Source organism: Pan paniscus, chromosome 4, assembly GCF_029289425.2.
Source record: "Pan paniscus chromosome 4, NHGRI_mPanPan1-v2.0_pri, whole genome shotgun sequence".
In the NCBI taxonomy this organism is placed as follows: Eukaryota; Metazoa; Chordata; class Mammalia; order Primates; family Hominidae; genus Pan; species Pan paniscus.
The window spans coordinates 171,723,454-171,742,669 of NC_073253.2; the positions used below are offsets into that span (position 1 = coordinate 171,723,454).

At 59.9% G+C, this 19,216-nt stretch overlaps 2 protein-coding genes across 8 annotated transcripts; both read left to right on the plus strand.

The window, feature by feature from the left end:
- EIF4E1B (eukaryotic translation initiation factor 4E family member 1B) lies at window positions 1–3,683 on the plus strand. The gene is made up of 7 exons (XM_008958062.4): window positions 1–56; window positions 163–347; window positions 720–815; window positions 1,457–1,520; window positions 2,205–2,318; window positions 2,452–2,591; window positions 2,942–3,683. The coding sequence occupies exons 1-7, from the start codon at window positions 21–23 to the stop codon at window positions 3,054–3,056; spliced, it is 750 nt and encodes a 249-aa protein (XP_008956310.1). The 5' UTR covers window positions 1–20; the 3' UTR covers window positions 3,057–3,683.
- Window positions 3,684–3,791: 108 nt separating this feature from the next.
- Window positions 3,792–18,804, plus strand: TSPAN17 (tetraspanin 17). Of its 7 annotated transcripts, none has more exons than XM_008958098.5 (9): window positions 3,792–4,830; window positions 8,723–8,773; window positions 8,861–9,007; window positions 9,850–10,020; window positions 12,002–12,127; window positions 15,832–15,888; window positions 16,447–16,563; window positions 16,642–16,671; window positions 17,266–18,804. In XM_008958098.5, exons 1-9 carry the CDS (start codon window positions 4,744–4,746, stop codon window positions 17,281–17,283), a joined length of 804 nt encoding a protein of 267 aa, XP_008956346.1. In that variant the 5' UTR covers window positions 3,792–4,743; the 3' UTR covers window positions 17,284–18,804. The 7 variants fall into 7 exon arrangements, with proteins under 7 accessions (XP_008956346.1, XP_008956334.1, XP_034816927.1 ...); XM_008958068.4 differs by having other exon boundaries at window positions 3,796–4,830; window positions 16,642–16,703; XM_008958101.4 differs by having other exon boundaries at window positions 3,799–4,830; window positions 15,832–15,879.
- Window positions 18,805–19,216: the final 412 nt, after the last annotated feature.

The following is a 19,216-nucleotide window of genomic DNA, read 5'->3' on the forward strand; positions in this document are numbered from 1 at the left end:
TTTCAGATGCTGGGTCCTCCATGGAGTTTGAGCTGGGCATGGCTACTGAAGGCCTTGTGAGTCCCCTGCCTTCCCCTCCTGGAGCAGGGGATGGGCAGGGTGGGCACAGGGACAGCCAGGGCCAGAGCTCACAACCCATCCTGACTCCTTTTTTTGGCTCAGGTGAGTGAAGCTGAGGGTGGAATCCGAGAGTGGGAGGAGGAGGAGAAGGAGGAGGAGGCAGCAGAGAGGACACCCACGGGAGAAAAGTCTCCAAACTCTCCCAGGACTTTGCTGTCTCTGAGAGGGAAGGCCTGGACGGGGGGCCGCATGGAAGTCAAGCTGGAGCTGCACCCCTTGCAGAACAGGTAGGCAGGAGCCTGAGAGTGGAACACAGCCCCTTGCTTTCAGGCCAGCCTCTGCGCTGGCAGCGTGGCCTTGGGCAACCCCTCCTCTCTTGGCCCTAGCTCTTCATCTGTGGGAGGCCAGGGCTGACCTAAGCCTTGGGCCCTGTTGGCCCTTCCAGACCTAACCCCGCAGAGACTGTGGGTCAAACACCCCCACTCCTCCCCTGCCGTTCAGGACAACTGATTTCATTCACCTGAGAGGGGAATGCTGTGCCCCAAATCTCATCTCCCAATTCGCCCTTGAAGGGGAGGGTCCTCCCTGTCAGTCCAGGTGTCCCGGGGGTGGACTTGGCTCTCTGCTTCCTCCTGGCTGCCTCCCCCTTCCCCTACCAGGTGGGCTCTGTGGTTCTTCAAGAATGACCGCAGCCGGGCCTGGCAGGACAACCTGCACCTGGTCACCAAGGTGGACACTGTGGAGGACTTCTGGGCGTGAGTGTCTGTCCCCAGTGGGGCTAGAGGTGGGGGGCTCTGAGCTCTGGGCTCCCTCTCTCTGGGTTGAGCCAGCCCTCCCTAGGGCCTTTCAGCCTTGGTGAGGGCTGGGGCTTTGTGGGTTCTGCCCAGGGGGTGTAGGGCACAACCACCCCCCACCCCACCACCTTCTTCGGGCTCAGGGAGAGAGCCTGGGGAGCAGGAGAAGCAGGAAGCTGACCCTGACTCGGCCACTCCAGGGCTTTGTGACCTGGGCAAGTTCCTTCCCCTCTCTGAACCTGTCTCAGCTGCAAAGAGAGGACTCGGCTGCCTCAGTGTCCGGGTGCTCACGGGAGTGGGTCTGAAAAGGGCTGCACAAGCCCTAGGGAGGGTGAGAAGGCCTCGGCTGTAGTTGGAGGGGGGAGCACCAGGGGGTCCAAAACCCTCCCCAGGGATTGGCTCAGCCTTCACTGGGAAGGCTCTGTGGAAAAGGTGGGTCTTGAGAGTTTGGATAAACGGGGGTGGAATCCCAGGTGGCAGGCCAGTGTAAGCAAAGGCTTGGAGGCCATGGGGTTGGATGAGGAGCTGGGAGGGCTGAACCCAGTTGGAACCAGGCCCTAAAAAGCCTTGACTTTTGGCATGGGGTGGGGGGCTCTGTCCAGGCTATACAGTCACATCCAGCTGGCCAGCAAGCTCTCCTCTGGCTGTGACTATGCCCTCTTCAAGGTAAGCTCTGCTCTGCTCTTTCCCTCCCGCAAAGGGACAAGGGGTTGATCCCTCCCGGATTCCACTGCGTTAATCCCTCAGAGGGGTGGGGGTGGGGAGCTATGGGCCACCTCTCAGCAGAGTTTCTGACTGGAGGAAATGCTCTACAGGAGCCCGGACAGAGTAGGTCTGGCCCAAGCCGCACCTTGGAGGACCTTAAGAGGCGGGAAGAGGGAGAGGGAGAGATTTCTGGCCTGGCTCCTTAACTAGGGAAGGGCATCAGAATTGCTTGAGGACACTCATTGATGCCACACCCATCCCTGGAGGGCTGACATTGTGTTTAGAGATCTCCCCAGTGACTTCTGCCCTGCCTGGGAACCAGGCAGCCAAGCCTGGGATGTCCCCCTTGCCTGCATTGGGGTCTGCCCCTGAGGCTTCCTTAATCCACCCCGATTTGAATGCTTGTCTTAAGGAACTCAGTAAAAGAGACATGCACATATACAAGGCTATACAAGGTGACCAGTGCTGTCTGTCAGGGGGAGCTGAGTGGCTGGGGGTGGAACCTGCTTGCACTGAGGGAAGGGAGGATAAGAGAATCTGGCCTACTTAGGGCCTCAGCAGAGAGCGGATAAGGCCAGGATGGTGGGTGGGTCCCCATTTCCCTTTGAACACAGGGAGGCAGTTGACTTGCCATCTGCCTTGCAGGATGGCATCGAGCCCATGTGGGAGGACAGCAGGAATAAGCGGGGTGGCCGCTGGCTGGTCAGCCTGGCCAAGCAGCAGCGCCACATTGAGCTGGACCGGCTGTGGCTGGAGACGGTGAGTTGGAGGAGGAGGGTCCTCAGGGGAAGAGACGGGCTGTGTGGGTCTCATAGTGGCACTGGTCTCAAGGATGGCAGGCCAGTCCCTATGTCCTAGCCGGTGATCTCACAACCCCCTACTTCGGGTCCAGCTGCTGTGTCTGATCGGGGAGAGCTTTGAGGAACACAGCAGAGAGGTATGTGGGGCCGTCGTCAACATCCGCACCAAGGGGGACAAGATCGCTGTGTGGACGAGGGAGGCGGAAAACCAGGCGGGCGTGCTGCACATTGGGTGAGGAGGGTCTCTGGCACAGGGTGGGGGCTTGGGTCTCTTCTAGAGGGAAGGTGGGTGGAGGGGGCTTGGCCTGCATGGGAGACCTCTGAAAGTCTCCATAGCCTCCCTCCCTTCTGCCTTGCCCACCTGTATGGAAGGGTCTGGCGTTCAGATTTCTAACTTTCTCTTACGGCAGTGCAGCTCTCCTTTTGCATTAAGGGGGTCATATTTTGGGTTTCCACATGGGTAAGACACAACAGGTGTGGCCGTGGCCAGAATGAGGGTAGGAGTCTGGTGGCCTAAGTTATCTCTAGGACCCTCTGATGACTACCTGTGTCTCTTTTCCTCTGTGTCCCCCGCACCTGCAGGCGTGTATACAAAGAGCGCCTGGGCCTCTCCCCAAAGACCATCATTGGGTACCAGGCCCATGCAGACACAGCCACCAAGAGCAACTCCCTAGCCAAGAACAAGTTTGTGGTGTGAGGGGGGCCTTGGCACCCCTCCTATGTAATGGGACAGCCACCACTGAGCCTCATTACTTTGGGGGATGGGGCGGGACTGGGGATCAGACAGCCTAGTTCTTACCTGTCCTCAAGTGAACAGGAATGCAAACATTCTTTAACATGAGTTGGGGCCTGAGCCTTAGGGGCTAGATGGGGGTAGTGGTGGCAGTCTGAGGACCTAGCTTGTCCTGGGGCCACAGGACAGCAGCAGGGTGAAAAAAACTCCTGGGGGTGGGGTGAGTCATGGCGGGGAAGGAGGGCTCTATGGTAGGCGGAGAAGCCCATAGTCCAGCGTTTACTGTTTCCACCCAGGAAGGAGGTGAGGTGGCCTGAGAGACAGACTCTTCCATGGGTGGTGGGCTCAAGGGCACAGACACGCTGGAGGGTGAACGCCATCATTTGTACAGAGGGATACGTGGGTTGCTGAGGACTGAGAGAGCCTTGCAAGGCCGCTCCCCTTCTCCCCAGCTGTGACCAGGGCTGTCTGGGCCTTGCCTGCCTCAGGGCCAGACTGAAGTGGAGGTGGAGGGATGCTGGGCTAGGCCTCACCAAGGTTCTGGTAGAAGTGGTGGAAGTGGATAAACTTGATAATAAAAGCTTAAGCATCTTTCTGTTCCTGTTTTAAATAAATACTTCTGAACAAAGTTGGAATTATTTTTAAGAGGGCTTCAAACTGGAGTAAGATTCAGGTTCCCCCAAACTTTGATCTGCCTCTGTCCTGTCTTACAGGGGCTCATGTGAGATCACTGGGTACCAAGGAGCCTGACCGGGACCCTGGCCAGTATGGAGGACAGGGGGTGTGGCTGGGGAAACTCAGCCACCAAGGGGGCTTGAGCCAGGTTCCGGGGCATATGCCCCTGGCAGGGCGCAGCCGGTGTGGTACCAAGGCCCAGGCCCTCGTTTGGCCTGAGTTTGAGCCAGGATAAGTAGAGCTGGATTTCCGCTGGGTGAAGGTGAGCCTGATGCGACTCCACAATGACAAAACGTCCTGCACGTGTTAAAAACTCAATCCGGACCAGCTTCCCCATTCGCCTGCCAGAGCAGCAGTTAACCTTCCCCTGGGATGGGCTCCAACAGCAGGCTGGGGATTGGGATGGCGCTGGTACCCAGCAGGGGAAGCAAGGCTTCTACACCCCGGCGGCCTCCGGCGCCATCAGCCGGCGTCCCAGGCGCGTCTGCAGGACGCTGGGAAACGCGGCGGCGGCCTGCGCGGGGGCGGGGCCTGGCCGAAGGCGGGGCTGCGAGGAGGTCCGAATCAGGCTGTGGGGGCGGAGCTCGGGAAGCGGAGCCAGGTCCAGAGGCGGGGCTCAGGCGGGACTGAGTTGGGCTATGGGGGCGGAGCCAGGTCAGGAGGCGGGACTCCAAAGGGACTGAGGGCTGTTGGGGCGGGGCCCGGTCCAGAGGCGGGGCCCGGTCCAGAGGCGGGGCCCGGTCCAGAGGCGGGGACAGGTCCAGAGGCGGGGACAGCAGGGCTTCGGGCAAGGAGGTCTGGATGCTGAGGGCGGTCCCTGAGGGGCGGGCGGGGCCCGACCGGCGCTCTGTGTGGCCGAGGCCATGAAGCCGCAGCCGCCCGGCTAGGCCCCGGGCGGCTCTAGCCCAGGGCGGCCCGCGGGGCGCTGGGCCTGGCTCTCGGCTCCGGTTTCCGGGCCGGCGGGTGGCCGCTCACCATGCCCGGCAAGCACCAGCATTTCCAGGAACCCGAGGTCGGCTGCTGCGGGAAATACTTCCTGTTTGGCTTCAACATTGTCTTCTGGGTGAGCGCGGGGTCTGCGCCTTGCCCTGTGCTGGGGGGTGGTGGGAGAGGGAGATTCAGTCTTTTGCATGGGGAGACTACTCCCTGCCCCAAGAGTTTGGAGCTCGGGACCATCCCCCCACTTCTGCCACACCCACGCCCACTTCCAGGACCACCCGAGGTAGCTACAGAGGCCCGGATTGCTGGGGGCGGGTCCTAGCGAAAGCGTGGGGTCGGGGTTGGGGTAGGGAGTCTCCCTGAGTAATCCCGAGGCCTGGTGGAGAAAGGGAAGGTGTTTCCTTGAAGACCCCAGGGGCGTGCTAGGTGCAGGTTGCCCCTCTCGCGCAGCCCTCCTTCCTACCCTGGGATGTGGGATGCGCGCCAAGCCCCACCCCTGGTTTAGCCGATAAGGAGATTCTGGCGTGAAGGGAGCCGCCAGGCCCCTTCCCTGGCCTCCTTTCCCTTCCAGTAGTACCTGGGTCAGGTGCCTCACCTTAGGCTCCTGCAAAGTGGGGTGGGTCACAGTCTTCTCCCCACCCCAGTCCCGCACAAGGAGGCTGACCTGCCAGGAGGGGCAGGGAGGGACAATGGCGAGTCCTTGGCGGCTGGGAGGGGATCTCCCCGGTTGAGAGCCTGGGAGCTGGCCTTGGGGAACAGAATTCAACATTCCACAGCTGACAAGCTGAGGCTCCTGGGTGGGGCTGCCCCTACCGGGGAAGGGAGCTACTAGTGCCCCTCCCAGGGTGGCATCTGTCCCCCTGGGCCCTGCCAGGTCATTTTTCCCATCTCTCCAAAGCCGTGGCCCTCTGCAGTCTCTGCTCCTGAGGCCTTGGGTCAAGATGCCAGGCCCTTTCCCTTGTGTTCAGCAAGACTCAGTGGCACTGCCCCCTACCCACGTGTCACCGAGCTCACTGGTGTGGTGGGTGTCCTTGCACTGCAGCACTAGGCTCTTGAGGGTGTGGGCAGTGTGTGGGAGCACTGGCAAGGAAGTCAGAGGGCCTGGCTGGGACACCTTGGGCAAGTCACCTCTCCTCTCCGGGCCTCAGCTTGCCTGCCTGGGAGACGACGATAAAGAATCTGCCTGTGAGGGCTGTTAGGCAGATACAATGAGTTCAATTTGTTGTATTCTCACAACTGCCTTATTATCTACATTTTACAGATGGGGAAACTGAAGGAATAGACACAGAGAAATTAAGTCACTTACCTAGGGTCACACAGCCAGAAAGTACAGAGCCAAGGTGACGGCTTAGTGGGCAGAGGGTGGAGGTGAGGCAGAGCTGTGAGCAGAAGTAACCTCGAATACCGAGGGGGAGCAGGCGTGAGAGACCCGGGTTTGTTGCTGGGGCGGAGCGTGGGGTGTTATGTTAAGGTGGCATGGAGAAGCGAGGGCTTCCGGTGATGGGTCTGATCTGGCTTCTGTTCTGGAGACCACTTGCCTGGCTGCTGTGTGGAGGGTGGATGAGGGGCAGGGCCTGGAGGTTTGGAACGGGGGCAGGGCTGGGGCAAAGCTGGGATGGTGAGGTGGGAAAGGTGAGGAAGGCTGCTGGGAAAGTCAAGAGGCTGAATTGACTGGGCTGGGTCACTTGGGAGCTGGAGGGAGGATTTCAGGTTTGGGTTAAGGTGGCCTAAGGGAGGCTGCTTGTGAAACAGGCACAGAGGTTTTCATGTTTAATGTCAGGCAGACCCTGGTGTTGTTCTGCTTGGAAACTGCTTGTGGTTTCCTTTTTTCTTTTTTTTTTTTTTGAGGCAGAGTTTTGCTCTTATTGCCCAGGCTGGAGTGCAATGGCACGATCTCGGTTCACTGCAACCTCCATCTCCCAGGTTCAAGCGATTCTCCTGCCTCAGCCTCCCAAGTAGCTGGGACTATAGGTGTGTGCCACCACGCCTGGCTAATTTTGTATTTTTAGTAGAGATGGGGTTTCTTCATGTTGGTCAGGCTGGTCTCAAACTCCTGACCTCAGGTGATCCACCTGCCTTGGCCTCCCAAAGTGCTGGGATTACAGGCGTGAGCCACCACGCCCGGCCATCCTGCTCGTGGTTTCTTACTGCTCCTAGAGTACTGTCGGCCTCCAGGGCCCCGCGGGGCCGGGCTGTCCGCCCTTCAGTTTGTTCCTTGAACTAGACGTGGTCTTGTGTCAGGGCCTCTGCCTGTGCCCTACCCTCCTCCTGGAATAGGCTTTTCCCTCTTGCTCTTTTCATCATTCAAACCTCAGCTGAAATGCCCCCACCCTCCCTTCTGCCCTCTCTAAAGCTGGCTTCCAACCCCAGCATCCCCCATCTCGTCGCCCCGCTCGATATTTGTCAAGGGGTCTGTTTGCATCTGAAGTTTCCTTGTCTGCTCACTCACTGTCCATCTCCCCTGCTGGAGTGTAAGCTCCGTGAGGGTCGAGTCTGTCCTATTCACCAGCGAAACCCCGGCATGGCGGGGATCAGTGCCGGTGGGTCGTGGAGGTGTTTGCTGCAGGCGGGTGGACGTAGGGGTGCGGGACCAGCATGAGGTCTGGGTGGGGATCGGGAGATGCCAGCGTCATGATGGGATGGAAGACGAGCGTGAGGAGGAAGAACGGCAGAAGGCTGAGGCTGGAGGCCGTGGGACCAGCCACAGGTGGTCCCTCCAGGAGCACAGCCCTCCAGAAACTCCTGCTGGAGGCTGAGAGCTCACTTCCCAGCTGTTTCCCCAAAGTGCTTTAATTGTATTTCCTTGGCTCTGATTGGCTGCCTCTGGACCAATCCCCGGGGCAGGTGAAGGCGGAGCATCCTGGGAAGGAGCTCCGGGAGGAATGGGGTTGAGTTAACTGAGGTGGGGTTCAGGAAGGAGAAAGTGGCACTCAGTCCCCTGTCTGAAGGCCAAGGGCAGGCCAAGTGGGAGGAGGCAGGAGAAGTGATGTTTGGTTTCACATCAGCAGACCCAGCAGGCAGGAGGGAAGGGAAGATGTTTCCAGAGAAAGAATAGAGCAGTGTGGGGAGCCCACGGTCAGGGAAGGGAAGGTGATAAAGGCCTTGGCCGTGGCTATGTGCTGAGGGGAAGGAGCCTGCAGATAAAGCAGGTGGGTGGGGAGGTCGCAGGAGGTGGGGTCATGGCCCTGGGCTTGGGTATGACAGCCTTTCCCCCTCTGAGACTGCACGCCCAGGGACCTGCCCAGGGTCAGGTGTGAGAGTGACCAGCCTGGACATCCAGGGCTCTTCCCAGTAGCGAATTGAGGCAGGAAGGTGGGAAAGCTGAGGATGGAGGAGAGGCACTTGGACTGCCCCGGTAGGGAGTCTAGCTGGTGTTCTGAAGGCCCAGGCAGAGCTGTGGCCATGGGGCAAAGCCACTGGCACAGGCCAGATCCTAGGTGGATCCTGCTAGGGATGATTGAGATTCCTGTCATTCAGGGGTGTCTGGTCGTGAACCATGGAAACTGACTCTGGCAGGCGGAGGTTAAAGGGGTAGGATGGGGCTGGGCTGGGGAGGAGTGTTGAGGGCGGGGCCGCAGTCACACGGCTTTAGGGCAGCAGGAGAGCTGGACTTGGCAGGGTGCAGAAAAGAGGCTAGGAGCCTGGAACCCCAGCACCAGCTTCGGTCAGGTGTAGAGGCTCAGTATACTGGCACCGTCACTACCCCCGCTGACACAGCTGCTATTGCTCCTTGGCAGGAGTGTCTCGGCCACCGTCTGCTCCAGTTTGGAGTTCCAGGAAGGGGCCCCTGATGTCCATCCCAAGGCTAGGAGAGGGTTCAGTCCTCCAGGCTGTGTCCTGTGGGGAAGAAGCACTGGGATGTGTTCTTGGGAAGATGGAAAGGACCCCGGATCCCGTTCATAGCCCTTGTGCCTCTTCCTCTCTCTGCTGGAAAGGCCCTGGCTACCGGGGAAGGATGACGGGGGAGGGTCCTGGGGCTGCTCCCAGCCCTGAGCTCTTTGTTGCTGCCCTTGCAGGTGCTGGGAGCCCTGTTCCTGGCTATCGGCCTCTGGGCCTGGGGTGAGAAGGTAAGGCAGCGGGCGGGCGTGGAGCTGGTGTGGGACGAGGTGGTGGGAAGGTCAGCTCCCCACACCTGCCTCTGCTGCCCGGCACAGGGTGTTCTCTCCAACATCTCAGCGCTGACAGATCTGGGAGGCCTTGACCCCGTGTGGCTGTTTGTGGTAGTTGGAGGCGTCATGTCGGTGCTGGGCTTTGCTGGCTGCATCGGGGCCCTCCGGGAGAACACCTTCCTGCTCAAGTTTGTGAGTGCTGCCCTCAAGATCCCCTGGGAACCCCCATCTCCTCCCATCCAGTTCTTGCAATACAGTTGGAGCTTAATGATGGGTAGCTTTATTATTATGCTATAATCGTCATTGTTAGATTCATGTTGTCTATATTTACTAGGATCCTTTCTGTGGTATGGTAAGTGACCGAGACGTGGTGGCCCAAGCATAAAATATTTATTGACTCAAATAAGAAAAGTCCAGGGGTGTGCTGGCTGCCGGTGCATTTTGATCCAGGGGCTGCCACAGTTTCACTTGGCCTGGTTTCTCCCTGTTTCTCGGGCTCCCCCCGTTTGGCTCCATTCCCAGGTGGCAGGAGGCTCAGGAACAGAGCCGGCTTCCCCATGCCCTCCCAGGAACTCCTGCTGGAGGCTGAGAGCTCTCTTCCCAACCGTTTTCCCAAAGTGCTTTAATTGCGTTTCCTTGGCTCTGATTGGCTGCCTCTGGACCAATCCCTGGAGGCCGAGGGAGGCAGTGCTCTGATTGGTGGGCTTTAGGCACTTGCCAGTCCTGTATCTGGGACTGGTGGGTTTGGGGAGCTGTCTCCATCCGAACCTTGGAAACTAAAGGTTTGCATGGAGGATGGTTTTTCAGAGACAGCAGGGTGTGATTACCAGACAAAGGGAATTGGATGGGTAGGTAACAACAGATGCCTTTTACCATCATATAACAATACTAAAATAATAGAAGATGGGGGCTCTGGGCGCCTCTGGGTCTTGGTGGAGGTAGGGATGGAGCCCTTCCCTGTGGCACACCCAAGCTCTGGGAGGTCACCAGAGCCCTGCGTTTCCAACCCCTACTGTCTGTATGCCCAACCCCAGTTCTCCGTGTTCCTCGGTCTCATCTTCTTCCTGGAGCTGGCAACAGGGATCCTGGCCTTTGTCTTCAAGGACTGGATTCGAGACCAGCTCAACCTCTTCATCAACAACAACGTCAAGGCCTACCGGGACGACATTGACCTCCAGAACCTCATTGACTTTGCTCAGGAATATGTGAGTCCAGTGTCCAGCCTGGGACACCTATAGGAGGCGCCTTCCTGGCAGACAAATGAGGGAGCAAGTTCCCTGTGATGGGACCATCTCCTTACCCACCTGGGCTAGCGGGCCCCAGGAGAGAGACCCAGGAGTGTCCTCGTCTGAGGAGAGCCAGCCCCTGCTGATCCTTATGGGTCCCCATTTGCCTAGTGCCATAGGGCCACGGCCTTGGGAAACAGAGGGCACGGGCTCGACACTAGCAGCTCCCAGGCCAGGGCCTACGACACACGGGAGAACGGAGGAAATGTGACATAAAATATAGATTTCTACTTCTGCTAAACCTTGGGCCCACGGTATCGGCTGCAGCTATGTTGCTGCCGCCCCTTCACTGGTACAGAGGCTCTCTGTTTGCCATTGTTCCCAACACTCTGTATTTTATTATCTCTGCCAGCCCTTATCTCTCATTTATACTATGTTTGGCCTCTGTGCATATTAGAGTTTAGACCCCTGATGGAAGGTCTGCCCTCAAACTTGCAAACTTAACCCCAGTGAAGAGCAGCCAGAGAAGAGTTCCTGAAACCCTATCTGCCTCCCACCTGCACCATCTCGCCCACTCACCCCTAACCACAAACACACAGTCACACACTGTCACCCACAGTCACACCCACACCCAGTCACACACTCGCAGGCACACTTGATCACACCTACACCTACACATGGTCCCACAGTCACACATGAGTCACACCCGATCACACCCACACACGGCGACAGGCCCTTGGCACCATTCACCACCAAGAGTCAGCTCTGGATCCAGAGGTGAAGCAGAGCTGGTGCCTGCTTCAAGCAGCTCTCAACCCAGGGCAGAGGCAGACATAGCCAGGCAGTTATGATGCCGTTCATTCATTCATTCAGCACAGGATTGTTAAAGGCCTACCATATGCCGGACCCAGAGCCAGGCCCTGGGGATTCGGCGGGGAAGAAAGCTGGGACCTGTCCTCTCAGGGCTGGCAGTCGGGAAGAGACAGATGGTGAACAAGCAGAACAAACAAATGTGTGCATGTACATACGTGTGTATGCAAAATTGTACATTGTGGTAAGAGTCAAAATGAAGGGTGGAGAATGGGAAGGCCTCTGCGTGGAGAGCTTGAAGCCTCCCAAAGGAGGAGAAGGAAGAGAAGGGAGAGTGTTCTGTAGCAGGAGCAGCTGGCGCTGAGCAGGTGCCAGGAGGCAGGTGGAGGCTGAGCCCTGCCCTGGGACCAGCACATGCAGGGCATGTGGCAGGCCTGACTCCTCCAGTTCTCTGGCTCGGCCACGGGGCCTGCCTGTGTCTGCTGCCGAGCTTGAGCTCCCCCAGCCCTGTGGGCTGCTCTCCAGCCCCTGTGCGGCTGCTCAGTGAGGGCTGTGTGCACCCGTGTGCCCCACAAGACCATGGTTCACGGCAGATCCCAAACTCGCCATTGCTCCTGCCTAGGGGACAGCTTAGGGTGTTCTGGGTGGGGGTGATGGGGTGTGGGATGATGCCAGCCGGCATGGAGGAAATGGGGTGGGATGGCTATGGGGGTGGCAGGATTCGCCTCCTGTCCCTGCACTGAAGAGAGGAGGGCTTTGTAGAACCTCTGGGGCAAGTGTGGGAGGCCTGCTGCAGACATGGGGCCCAGCGGTCTCTGCTGCCACAGGGCTTGGCCCAGCGCCTGCCTCTCAGGTAGTCTGGAGGAGGCCACAGTCGTTGAACCAGTATCCTTGTCCCACTCCCTCCCTTTTTCTAGCCTCTCTTGGGTCGGGGAACGGGGAGCTCAGTGTCCCCTCCCTTGCACCCCTCTGCCTCCACCAGCCTGGAGGTTGGGCCCAGGCCTGTGGGGGTGGGGAGGTGGCCACCCACTTGGCTGTCCCAGCCCTGTCCCAGACAGCCCTGTACTCCTGCAGCCTGGGCTTGTTCCCAAACAGGGTGAGGCTCCTGGGGTGGGCCTGGCTCACCTGGGGCTCTCCCCTGCCCCCACAGTGGTCTTGCTGCGGAGCCCGAGGCCCCAATGACTGGAACCTCAATATCTACTTCAACTGCACTGACTTGAACCCCAGCCGGGAGCGCTGCGGGGTGCCCTTCTCCTGCTGCGTCAGGGACCCTGCGGTGAGTGGGGCTGGGGGAGGAGAGGTAAGGGACTTTCCAGTGCACAGACTCTGGAGAAACCTCCCACAGGGCCCCGCTCCGCTCTGCCCCACTCTGGGGGCGTGGATGCTGGGGGACGTCATTTTACATGGGTGGCACTGAGGCCTGTTGGGGCGCGGCAAGACCTGTCTTTTTTTATTGTAGTGAGATAGAAACAGCAGGACCCTGGGGCACAGGGATGGGGACTGGCCTGGAGGCCTCCCTGCACCCTATATATCTACATAAACACAGCCGCAGCCATTGTCTGCTCCTGGCCAGCTTGAAGGTTGGCCAGGCTGTCACTCTCAGTTATGGTTGTATGTGACGGGGGTTGCCTGGGTCATTGCCAGCCAGCACCCCACTGGGCCACCGTTGCAGGGTAGCAGGGAGTGGGGACCTCTGTCCCTTTATGACTTTCTTCAGGGCAGAAACCTCTCCTGATGATGTTTCTTCAGTCATAGTCCATCTGGGATGCCAAGGGCCAGGTTTCTTCCCATTCTTTTTTTTTTTTTTCTTTTTTATTTTTTATTGATCATTCTTGGGTGTTTCTCACAGAGGGGGATTTGGCAGGGTCACAGGACAATAGTGGAGGGAAGGTCAGCAGAAAAACAAGTGAACAAAGTTCTCTGGTTTTCCTAGGCAGAGGACCCTGCGGCCTTCTGCAGTGTTTGTGTCCCTGGGTACTTGAGATTAGGGAGTGGTGATGACTCTTAACGAACATGCTGCCTTCAAGCATCTGTTTAACAAAGCACATCTTGCACCGCCCTTAATCCATTCAACCCTGAGTGGATACAGCACATGTTTCAGAGAGCACAGGGTTGGGGGTAAGGTCACAGATCAACAGGATCCCAAGGCAGAAGAATTTTTCTTAGTACAGAACAAAATGAAAAGTCTCCCATGTCTACCTCTTTCTACACAGACACGGCAACCATCCGATTTCTCAATCTTTTCCCCACCTTTCCCCCCTTTCTATTCCACAAAACCGCCATTGTCTTCATGGCCCGTTCTCAATGAGCTGTTGAGTACACCTCCCAGATGGGGTGGTGGCCGGGCAGAGGAGCTCCTCACTTCCCAGTAGGGGCGGCCAGGCAGAAGCGCCCCTCACCTCCCGGACGGGGTGGCTGGCCGGGCGGGGGGCTGACCCCCCCACCTCCCTCCCGGACGGGGCGGCTGGCCGGGCGGGGGGCTGACCCCCCACCTCCCTCCCGGACAGGGCGGCTGGCCGGGCAGAGGGGCTCCTCACTTCCCAGTAGGGGCGGCCGGGCAGAGGCGCCCCTCACTTCCCCGATGGGGCGGCTGGCCCGGCGGGGGGCTGACCCCCCCACCTCCCTCCCAGACGGGGCGGCTGGCCAGGCGGGGGGCTGATCCCCCCACCTCCCTCCCGGACGGGGCGGCTGGCCGGGCGGGGGGCTGACCCCCCCACCTCCCTCCCGGATGGGGCGGCTGGCCAGGCGGGGGGCTGACCCCCCCACCTCCCTCCCGGATGGGGCAGCTGGCTGGGCAGAGGGGCTCCTCACTTCCCAGTAGGGGCGGCCGGGCAGAGGCGCCCCTCACCTCCCAGACAGGGCGGCTGGCCAGGCGGGGGGCTAACCCCCCCACCTCCCTCCCGGACGGGGCGGCTGGCCGGGCGGGGGGCTGACCCCCCCACCTCCCTCCCAGACAGAGCGGCTGGCCGGGCAGAGGGGCTCCTCACTTCCCAGTAGGGGCGGCTGGGCAGAGGTGCCCCCCACCTCCCGGACAGGGTGGCTGGCCGGGTGGGGGGCTGATCCCCCCACCTCCCTCCTGGACGGGGCGGCTGGCCAGGCGGGGGGCTGATCCCCCCACCTCCCTCCCGGACGGGGCGGCTGGCCGGGCGGGGGGCTGACCCCCCCACCTCCCTCCCGGATGGGGCGGCTGGCCGGGCGGGGGGCTGACCCCCCCACCTCCCTCCCGGATGGGGCAGCTGGCCGGGCAGAGGGGCTCCTCACTTCCCAGTAGGGGCGGCCGGGCAGAGGCACCCCTCACCTCCCGGACGGGGCGGCTGGCCAGGCAGGGGGCTGACCCCCCCCACCTCCATCCCGGATGGGGCGGCTGGCCGGGCAGAGGGGCTCCTCACTTCCCGGTAGGGGTGGCCGGGCAGAGGCGCCCCTCACCTCCCGGACGGGGCGGCTGGCTGGGCGGGGGGCTGACCCCCCCACCTCCCTCCCGGACGGAGCGGCTGGCCGGGCAGAGGGGCTCCTCACTTCCCAGTAGGGGTGGCCGGGCAGAGGCGCCCCTCACCTCCCGGACAGGGCGGCTGGCCGGGTGGGGGGCTGACCCCCCCACCTCCCTCCCGGACGAGGAGGGAGGACGCTCCTCACTTCTCAGACGGGGTGGCTGCCGGGCGGAGGGGCTCCTCACTTCTCAGATGGGGCGGTTGCCAGGCAGAGGGTCTCCTCACTTCTCAGACGGGGCGGCCGGGCAGAGACGCTCCTCACATCCCGGACGGGGCGGCAGGGCAGAGGTGCTCCCCACATCTCAGACGATGGGCAGCCGGGCAGAGACGCTCCTCACTTCCCAGATGTGATGGCGGCCGGGAAGAGGCGCTCCTCACTTCCTAGATGGGATGGCGGCTAGGCAGAGACGCTCCTCACTTTCCAGACTGGGCAGCCAGGCAGAGGGGCTCCTCACATCCCAGACGATGGGCGGTCAGGCGGAGATGCTCCTCACTTCCCAGACGGGGTGGCTGCCAGGCAGAGGCTGCAATCTCGGCACTTAGGGAGGCCAAGGCAGGCGGCTGGGAGGTGGTTGTAGCGAGCCGAGTTCACGCCACTGCACTCCAGCCTGGGCGCCATTGAGCACTGAGTTAACGAGACTCCGTCTGCAATCCCGGCACCTTGGGAGGCCGAGGCTGGCAGATCACTCGCGGTTAGGAGCTGGAGACCAGCCCGGCCGACACATCGAAACCCCGTCTCCACCAAAAAAATACGAAAACCAGTCAGGCGTGGCGGCGCGCGCCTGCAATCGCAGGCACTCGGCAGGCTGAGGCAGGAGAATCAGGCAGGGAGGTTGCAGTGAGCTGAGATGGCAGCAGTACCGTCCAGCTTCGGCTCGGCATCAGAGGGAGACCGTGGAAAGAGGGAGAGGGAGAGGGAGAGGGAGGGGGAGGGGGAGGGGGAGGGAGAGCTCTTCCCATTCTTATAACACACCAGCAGGCAGGATTCCTGAACGGAGGCAGGTCCAGGTTGGCGATTGCAGCCATGCATTCCAGCGTCTGGGAAAGAGGCACGTGGGGCCAGGTGTGGTGGCTCATGGGAGGATCATTTGAGTCCAAGAGTTTGAGACCAGCTGGGGCGGCACAGTGAGACCTCGTGTCTACAAAAAAAAAAAAAAAAATTAGACGGGCATGGTGGTACACTCCTGTGGTCCTAGCTACTGGCGAGGCTGAGGTGGGAGGATCACTTGAGGCCAGGAGGTCGAAGCTGCAGTGAGCTATGATCGTGCCACTGCACTCCAGCCTGGGCAATGGAGTGAGACGCTGTCTCAAAAAAAAAAAAAAAAAAAAAGCACATGGGCCTCAGAGAGGCTCACTTAAGACTGGTGGACACGGCAGAATCCATGGGTCCATCTGCGTCCTCTGAGAAGGAAAAGCCACCGCACTGCCCAGGTACCGTGGACCCCATGGGATGCGTCCTCACCAAGTCACTAACTGGCCTGTCTCCCCTCAGGAGGATGTCCTCAACACCCAGTGTGGCTACGACGTCCGGCTCAAACTGGTGAGAGGGGTAGGAACCGGGCTGGGGCAGGCGGGGGTACTGGGGTGGGAATGAGAGTGTCTATAACCTCCTCTGGAAGGCCTCAGGGATTCTTTGGGGAGAGGGTGCTGAGTCCCAGGAACCAGCCAGACACCCAGGCAGCGGAGGGGGAGTAGACCCCTGGGCCTGGGCAGATGTGGGTTTGCTCAGTTCTGCTCTGTGGAGCACCCTTGGGGTGCCCGGCTTTGCCCTAGAGGCCAGAGATTTGGTGCTCATGAGACAGTCGGCTCTGGAGGAGTGGAGGGAGAAAGACGGTAAGCCCTTAGAGAAAGCAATATGAACAGCCATGTGACAGTCTCAGCTGAGAGCTTGGAAGAAAATAAGGGAGGTGATAGGAGAGAAGCTGGGCAGGCAGGAGGGGGCGTGCATCTGTGCTGAGACCCCATGAGGAGCCGGCTTTGTGGAGGGACTGTGGGGAGCAGGTGCTGCAGGTTTAGACCCTGGGGTGGGCGTGAGCTTGGCAGGCTGGGAGGGTGGGAGCCGGCCTGAAGGGCAGGTAGGCTGAGCCTGGTGCCTGCGTGTCCCCAGGAGCTGGAGCAGCAGGGCTTCATCCACACCAAAGGCTGCGTGGGCCAGTTTGAGAAGTGGCTGCAGGACAACCTGATTGTGGTGGCGGGAGTCTTCATGGGCATCGCCCTCCTCCAGGTACCCTTGTGGCCCCACATGCCCCTCCCCTTGCCGGGGCCGCCCTCACTCTCCCCTCACCTGTCCTCTGTCTTACAGATCTTTGGCATCTGCCTGGCCCAGAACCTCGTGAGTGACATCAAGGCAGTGAAAGCCAACTGGTGAGGCCGCCAGAGGCCATGGCCACATGCCTGGCCTACCCAGGCCTCTGGGGGGCCCCCCAGGACCCTCCTACTATACTCGTGACGGGCAAGGCTGCAGGAGACGTTCCTGCTGGGACTGAGCCTTGAGGGGTTCGCCTGAACCGCTGTGCTGTCCACCCACGGAGAAAGTTGCTGTGCCTCCGCCTGGGCCTCTTGTCCCATATGCATGTGTACACACACATGCAGGCACACGTGTGCACAGGGAGCCACCGTCTCGGCTACATTTGGGGTGGTGGGCTCTCCAGGGGACTAGGAAGGGCGCAGCTCAGAGGGTGCAGGCCAAGTGGGGTGGGAGGTGCTGTGTGGAGGGTCCCCCCCAGTTCCCTGCCCCCCAGTGCTGGGACGCACCTTTCTGTGCGTAGCTGTATGGGGCGCGTTGCCTGAGCCACTGCCTCACACAGCTTCAGAGCACTCTTTTCTATGAGCTGTAACTTTGAGCCTGCCAGGAACCCACCTCAGCCTCAGTGTCCCAGACTCTGAAATGGGTCCAAGAATTTTCTTTCTCTTGCTTGCCTCTCAGGAGCAAATGGAACGATGACTTTGAAAACCACTGGCTTACGCCCACCATTTCCGAGGTCCTGTCCACGGCGGGGCCTCAGCAGAACTCTCTGATTGGGGCCCCTGGCCCGGCCCCACCCAGCCGACATGTTTTCTTTGGCCTGGGTGGTTTATACCCTGAGCCAACCTTTAAAAATTGGTAGATTTCACATAAAAGTCCAGATCCACAGCTTCTCTTGAAGAATGACCACCTGGCTACACCGGCTCTTCAGTGGCAACATTACCTGGGACACTGCCTCCCCAGTCACCAAGGGCCCCAGCTGGCCCGTTCTACTCACCTAAGTGCCGCCTGACCCTTGTACACTAGGAGCTGGCCTCCCACCTCTGCAGGGTTATTCCCTGCACCTCGAGGCCGCTGCGGGCCAATCTGGAGTGAAACACGGGGACCTGAAGGATGGGGAGGCTGGACCCCGCTTTGAAGAGGGTGCAGCCTGGGAAGGGCAGCCTTGCTGGGGACTGCGGTGGGAGTAGAGTGCCCAGGAGAGGGTCTGAGGGGTGGGATGGGGGTCAGGACAATTTTGCAAAAGAAGTAGCTGGAAGCCATGGGACTGGCGGGAGCCTGTTTGGGGGATCTGGATGGTTGACTCCTAGGAGTCAAGTTCAGCATCTTCGCCGTGGCTGCAGAGCTGCCTGATGGGCACTAGAGGGCACGCCAGCCCCACACTCCCTGGGTCTGGCTTCCTCCCGCAACCTCACTCTAGTAGAGCCTGTGCCTGCCTACTAGCGCTCTGGGGTTCGGAGAGTTTGGGAATTTCTCAGAGCCAACTGGCTCAGGCTTGGGAAGGCTGGCTGCTGCCCTCAGCTCCGCCTCATCAGCTATGTGAAGGGGTGTGTGTGGAGTGATCCTGCTGCCCCCTCCCTGGGCTCGTCCAGAGATCTCAAACTCCGATGCCCCTGGGGCCACATATGTTGTATAAATGGATGAAACAGGCCCTTGAGTTGGGAGCCTGCTTCACTTTGACTTTCCCACTGTTGCTGGAGACAAAGACATCGTGATGAGAGAAAGTTCGCACAATCTAGTCGGTAACAGCCACTTTCCTTGAGACCGAGAGAGTGCGGTGGGGATGGGGGGGAGAGCACGGGTCCCCGTCTGACAGTGGCCGCTGCCATATTCAGGTGTAGCTAATTGCTCTGGTGTGGGAATGCAGGCCTAATGACAGAAATCTGGAGAAGCCAGAAATACAGATTTGTATATGAGATGTCCTGATTTTTTAAGTTGTTGGCAGAAATTAATTCAGAAATCAAGTCTGCAGGCCAAACAAGGTGCAGGACCCAGCTTTGGCCTCATGCCCCTGTAGGTCCCTCTGGGACAGTCACCGCTGGAGTCCTGGCTGCTCTGTCATTGAGGGATGCTGGGCACTGCTGCCGGGTGGCCAGGGTATGGGGCATGTGCCCAGCAATGTGGCTCCTTGGTCCCGCTGGCCAGTGTCCTGGGCCCCTGACAGGCGCTGGCTGTGAGTGGTTTGTACATGCTACAATAAATGCAGCTGGCAGCATTGTGCATGTGTCTTGCATTTTCGCTTTCATTTTATCCCTCAAACCACACAACACCCTGTGCGGTGGAATTTCTTTTCCTGATGAGGAAATGGACTCCGAGAGGGGAGGGAGGTTGCCTGGAGGGCACAGCTGGGAGGAGGCACACCAATCTGACCCTCTTGCTGGAGTTTTGCACCACACCTGTCCTGTGTGTCTGATATATTTGGGTAAAACCTCTGTACTCAAAATAAGGGCGGTACATTCATCCCCCAAGTGTGAGTTGAACATCAACTCGGGTGGAGATACAGAGAAGGGCAAGGTCTTGCCTGTGTGCTGCATTCTTGTGGGGAAGACATGGAAAGCAAGCTGGCCAGCATTTTTGTTAGTAATACATACTATGAAGAAAGCAGGAGTGACTGCAGGGGGGCCTGGGAGAA

Bases quoted from the DNA above. Each gene is read 5' to 3' on its own strand.
- TSPAN17 (XM_034961036.3), top strand. From the start codon at position 4,744: ATGCCCGGCAAGCACCAGCATTTCCAGGAACCCGAGGTCGGCTGCTGC. The intron at 4,831-8,722 runs GTGAGCGCGGGG...CTGCCCTTGCAG, and splicing joins GCTTCAACATTGTCTTCTGG to GTGCTGGGAGCCCTGTTCCT. The intron at 8,774-8,860 runs GTAAGGCAGCGG...TGCCCGGCACAG, and splicing joins TCTGGGCCTGGGGTGAGAAG to GGTGTTCTCTCCAACATCTC.
- EIF4E1B (XM_008958062.4), top strand. From the start codon at position 21: ATGGAGTTTGAGCTGGGCATGGCTACTGAAGGCCTT. The intron at 348-719 runs GTAGGCAGGAGC...TTCCCCTACCAG, and splicing joins CTGCACCCCTTGCAGAACAG to GTGGGCTCTGTGGTTCTTCA. The intron at 2,592-2,941 runs GTGAGGAGGGTC...CCGCACCTGCAG, and splicing joins GCGGGCGTGCTGCACATTGG to GCGTGTATACAAAGAGCGCC.